A 6000-nucleotide genomic window follows, 5' to 3' on the forward strand; every position below is an offset into this window, starting at 1 on the left:
TCTCACTGGTGACCCAGTCGTTGATTAAATATATTTTCATTGATTTCAGAGAGGAAGGGAGAGGGAGAGATAGAAAAATCAATGATGAGAATCATTGATTGGCTATATCCTGCACGCCCCCTACTAGGGATCGAGCCCGCAACCTGGGCATGTGCCCTTGACTGTACTTCCTTCTGGATACTGTGGGCTTTTCTTGTTGCTCTGTTTCTAAGTCTTTGAGTTGTAGGGTTAGATAATTTATTGCCAGTTTTTCTTGTTTTTTGAGTTAGACCTGTAGAGCTATGAACTTCCCTCTCAGGACTGCTTTTATTGTGTCCCATAGATTTTAGAATTGGAATCAGCCTAAGTGCCCATCAGCAGATGAATGGACTAAAAAACTTTGGCACATCTACACAATGGAATAATATGCTACTATAAAAAGGAAGGAACTCCTACCATTTGCAACAGCATGGATGGAGCTGGAGAGCATTATGCTAAGTGAAATAAGTCAGTCAGAGAAAGATAAATATCACATGCTCTCACTCATTTGTGGAGTATAATGAACAATGTAAACTGATGAACAAAAACAGATGTAGAGACAGAGAAGCATCAATCAGATGCTCAAAACTCGGAGGGAAAGCAGGGGACGGTGGGGGTGAGGGGGAAAGAACAACCAAAGGACTTGTATGCATGCATATAAGCATAAGTGATGGATGTGGACAACAGGGGGTGAGGGTGAGGGCAGGATTGGGGGGATGAGGGGACATTGGGGGGATAAAGACACATTTGTAATATCTTATTCAATAAAGAAAAAAAAAAGAAAGTAGATTAGCACCGCCCTAGAGATCCAGCACAGAAGCTCTCCCACTGCAGACACAGCTGACTCTCATAGCCAGTTAGCCTGGAGGTTAAATCACCCCCAGTATTGCCGACAACAATCAAGGCTTAACTAAAACAAGACTGGGCACAAAGACCACTAGGGGGTGCACCAAGAAAAGATAAAAAAATGCGGAGACAAAGAAGGCCAAAAGACATATGAAAACATGCTCAAAGTCACTAATTATACGAGAGATGCAAATCAAAACGACAATGCGTTATCATCTCACACCTGTCAGAATGGCTATCATCAACAAATCAACAAACAGCAAGTGCTGGAGAGGATGTGGAGAAAAAGGAACACTCATGCACTGCTGGTGGGAATGCAGACTGGTGCAGCCTCTGTGGAGAACAGTATGGAGCTTCCTCAAAAAACTAAAAATGGAACTCCCATTTGACCCAGTGATCCCACTACTAGGAATATATCCCAAGAAACCAGAAATGCCAATCAGAAAGGATATATGCACCCCTATGTTCATAGCAGCACAATTCACCATAGCTAAGATTTGGAAACAGCCTAAGTGCCCATCAGCAGATGAGTGGATTAGAAAACTGTGGTACATCTACACGATGGAATTCTATGCTGAGGTAAAAAAGAAGGAACTCTTGCCTTTTGCAACAGCATGGATGGAACTGGAGAGCATTATGCTAAGTTAAATAAGCCAGTCAGAGAAAGATAAATACCACATGATCTCACTCATTTGTGGATTATAGAGAACAACATAGACTGATGAAAAGGGACAGATCCATAGACTGAGCAACAGCGATCAGGCTATCAATCCCCAGAAGGAAAGTAGGGGAGGGAGGGGGTAAGGGGAAGAGATCAACCGAAGGACTTGTATACACGCATATAAGCCAAACCAATAGACATGGACAACAGGGGGATGGGAGCATCAGTGTGCGTGGGTGGGGGGAGGTTGGGGATTAATGGGGGGGGGGGAATGAGGACACATTTGTAATACCTTAACTAATAAAAAATAAAGGAACCACGAGATAAAGGCAAAATTCTACAGATGTGTGATTAAAATTAAATTGATCATCTTTGTTCTCATTAAGCATATTATTTTGCCAAGTCATTAAATATATTCAAATGATAATGATATTGTGTTGGATTAAGGGGATTTAACTCCTAACCTCATTTCTTTGTCTGCGGAGGACCGCGGCTGGAGAGTTTATTGAGCAGAGGATCAAGCATCTTATTAAAGAACTGTCCCTGCAAAGGGGAACCGAAGGATACAAACTGAAAATGAAAAGAAAACAACCTGCTTTGTTTCCCCTAGCTTGCTGTTGACCCAGGCAGATGTTCGCCTGCAGGTGATGTGAATTGAATCTACGAACACAGAAGACCAGCAGAGGGCACTGCCTCTCTTTCTTCCTTGACCTTTCACCTGGGACACTTTGTTTTTTCAAAGACACAGGAGCAATACTGATAACAGTACTGGCTGCATCCACCTGCATTCCTTTCTTCCAGAGATGATCCTGGCTTTCCTTCGTCACCTGCATCTGGGCCACTGGAGGCCCAGTGCTGCGGGGCTGCTGAAGTCAGGGCGCCCGCCAGCCCTGCTCCTCTTCGCTGACACTAACGGGTGAGCTGTCCACAGTGTGGATGCAGCTACAGCCCAGCTTCCCCTCCAGCTGCCTCAGGCTAAGGGAGCCTAGAAGCACCTCTGAAACGGTAGCACGTCTTTGTCTCCAGAGATAGCATTCACTCAGAACAAAGCACCTCTGCTTGGCGTCAGAAAGAGCACGGCCTTGGGTCTCTGATGGCATTTGTTTGCTTATTTTTTGGAGGCAACAGATCAAAGGCTCACATAGGCATCTTTTTTAGGGAATATATTTCCTCAATGAGTAATGCTTTTATAAGTAATGTGTTACTGAGGAAGCTTGATTTTTTTTTATTGATTCCAGAGAGGCAGGGGGAGGGAGGAAGAGATTGAAACATCAATGATGAAAGAGGATCATTGATTGGCTGCCTTTGAGTAGTAGTCTGAAAACCAACTTCTAATGTTCAGTGTGGTGTATAGTTTCATGTATTGATGAGATAGTATTGAAAGCCGTTAAAGCCAGTTGTTGTCTTCCAAGAATAGTTTCCATACCTTTGAAACATCATTGAACGTTGATACATCATCATTATTATCTGTCATCAATAATTGAGAATGTGCTTGGGCAGGCTAGTAAGGGAGCATAGCTCACTACTAGAGTGACCAGTTCATGCCAATTTGCTGGGGATTTTATTTTATTTTATTTTGGTCTTTGAAATTGTCTTTATTTCTGAACATTCCTTTACAACCACCCACCCCAGGATTAACTCCCACAGATGCACCTCGAGCCTAAATACCCACTCCTCCTCAAGCAAATCAGATTCATGTTTCTGATTGTAGGACACTTTGTTTTTAGATCCCATGAACTCCCCAACCTTTGTCCCTGCAATCCTGCACCCGGGCTGGGTCCGTCCCTTTCCCCATTCACACTGAGCATGAACATGAAACGTGAGTAGCCCCGCATACTGCACCCCAGTCCGAGGTTTCAGGTTCCAGGGGCCCAGAAGGAAGCCCTTGTTAGGTGCACCCGGCGAGCAGGGTCACTACAGGGGCACATCACGGGCTCCATGTTGCCGTGTGTGTTTCCTTCCACGTCCTGCGTGGATTAGGGTTTGGGATCTGAAAAGAGGAGCCGCACACAAATGAGAGAGAAATGACACGAGATAATTTGGAAATATTGGGGGACCAGGCGGGCAAGTCCAGAAGGACTTCCACTGATGCTCAGGCTCTCCAAACTTTTATTGATCTGGAGTAGCCCTTAGGTAAGGAGATTTCAATGACACACAGATTAGCTCATCAGCAGACAATTTCCAGAAATAGGCAGAATATCTAATCAACAATAATCAACAGGATTTACATAAGTATCTAAGGAATTTAGTGAACTAAGGTGGGAATGATGCTTCAGCTACCATCATCTAGATTAACTGAGTGGTGCACATCCCTGACCTTTGCTAGGGCTTCAAAGGGCACTAACTTTTGGGGGTCTCCTCTATGCTCAGCTAGTGAAGAAATAGTCTCCAGCACCATGTCCTGAAAATGCCACGTCATAAACCTCCCAAGAGCTACAGTGCTTGGTGACAAGACGGATGGTCCTGGGTTGTCCTAACTCCCTCAGTGTCCCCGTGAGCTCAGCCCGGATCAGGGCAACTCTCTCCTGGTCCACAGTCTCTTGGGTCCTGTAACCCTCCAGGGGGACGGGGTACAGCTCGCGCTCTAAACTGCGCAGCCCGGCTGTGTGGCGCAGCAGCTTCTCCACGGTGGCCACGGAGAAGTGGTTCTCAGAGATGGTGAACTCCCTGAGCTGGTGACAGCGGCTCAGGACAGGCAGGATGGCCTCGACTTGGGAGTCCACCATCCCACAGTTATCCAGGCGCAGGTCCTGGAGGGTGGGTGCCACTGCCTCCAGCAGAGCTCGGAGGGGTTCGGGACTAAAACCGGCGAGGTTGGCGCCATACAGATGCAGGGACTTCAGCTGCCTGAGGTTCGGGCACTGCAACAGGTGTGTCAGGTCTGAATGGGTCAGCTGCGAGCAAAACCATATGGAGAGTTTGTCCAAGGGGGTCTGCAGGCACCTGAGCATCTGGTCCAGACGGCCTCGGAGGAAGGAGGGAGATTCCAAGTAGAGCTTCTTGAGGTGCCGCAGCCTGAGCATCTGAGAGAGGAATTGGGAAAAGGATCGCTGCTCCTCCTGCTCCTGCCTTTCCCCCTCCTGCTCCTCTGCCTCCCTCTCCCACAAATATTCCTCCTCCACAGCCTGCTTCTTTTTCTTCTGTTCCTCTTCCTCTTCCTCCTCCTGCACTTCCTCCTCCTCCTCCTCCTGTTCATCCTCCTCCTCACCTAACACCTTAATGTGGCAGAGAGCGAGACTCTGCAGGTTACTCATCTGACCCAGGTAGCGAGCAAATGTCCCCAGGGTGGGCAGGTCCCAGGTGCAGTCCACTTGCACCTCCTGGATGCAGTCCAGCTGCACCCCATCCAGGACCCTCCTGACCCTCTGGAAGGGCCCCTCAGAAATCCAAAGTGCCTTGCAGCACAGGTGTACCAACCCTTCCTTCTGCTGGGCCCATTGGATGATGTGCATGAAAAACTTATCCCGGTCCCTTTCACTGAAGTTAAGGTCTAGGGACACCTCCAAGGGAGCCAGGGGATGCTCCATGTTGGGGCTGGAGCTCTGCACAGCCACTGGTCCCATTGGCGAGCAATTCCAGGTGCTGTCTCCACACCACATTCTCCAGAAGTTGGCATCCGTGCTCCTTAAATCCAGCACCCGCAGTTCCCACCTCCGGGGGCAAACCTGTTGGTCAAGCAGAAAGTCAAGTCCCTCAAACACCGCTTGTAAGACCACGACTGGAGGCGTCCTCATCAGGCTCCCCAGAGGGAGGACAGGGAAGGGCCAGGCTTGCACCATCGCCTTCAGGGGCTCCGGCATTCTCCTACGGCAGGCCTGAATGAACAGCGGTGGGAAGAGCTTAGCAGGCAGGCACTTCAGAGCTGCGATGGCTGAGGCCTGGTCCTTCAGCAAGCTCTCTCCTGCCAGCCACAGGAGTTTGGGTGGAGTCCGGATACTCATCTTCAAGGTGCTCAGAAAGGAATCCTGTAGAAACTTCTGATGTGACTGGGTTGGCTGGGGCTCAGATCTCAGACCTGTTGGAGAACTAAGGCACTGACTGCACAGCTGGAGGACTCTGGATCTCTCCTCTGGTGCCTGAGGTTTTTATACACCTTCTCAAATGTTAACATCCAATCAGAACCCTGAGTCTCCATCCCTTAATATTATTGGGATTATTTCCTCTCTGCAGATTAATGGATTGAGAGAAAGTTAGGGAGGGGCAAGGTTGAGGCCTGGCTCATTGATTCATTCCACAGACATTGACTGAGGTTGACTTTTGGTCCCCAGTTGTCGTCCTCGGAGTGAGACAGTGACGGTGTAATGGGTTCCTGATGTTAAATAGGAAAAAACACAACCTGAGAGCATGGTGGCTGGGGGTCTTTGGCCACATTAGAGTAATCCAAATGTATCCGCAGTTAAAACAGCCACTGCCCACAGCTGACACCCTTTGGTGTCATCTACAAAGAAAACAAATGAAATGTGTCCATGCATCAA

The 6000-nt window shown here is 48.1% G+C and overlaps 1 protein-coding gene across 1 annotated transcript; it reads right to left on the reverse strand.

Annotated features, from left to right (window-relative positions):
• Window positions 1-3891: 3891 nt before the first annotated feature.
• On the reverse strand, window positions 3892-5466 carry LOC308515399 (PRAME family member 12-like; the record flags this gene model as incomplete). The annotated part of the gene is made up of 2 exons (XM_081086004.1): window positions 3892-4548; window positions 4741-5466. The coding sequence occupies 2 exons, from the start codon at window positions 5464-5466 to the stop codon at window positions 3892-3894; spliced, it is 1383 nt and encodes a 460-aa protein (XP_080942130.1).
• Window positions 5467-6000: the final 534 nt, after the last annotated feature.

Source organism: Myotis nattereri (assembly GCF_964212035.1).
Source record: "Myotis nattereri genome assembly, chromosome: 3".
Classification (NCBI taxonomy): Eukaryota; Metazoa; Chordata; class Mammalia; order Chiroptera; family Vespertilionidae; genus Myotis; species Myotis nattereri.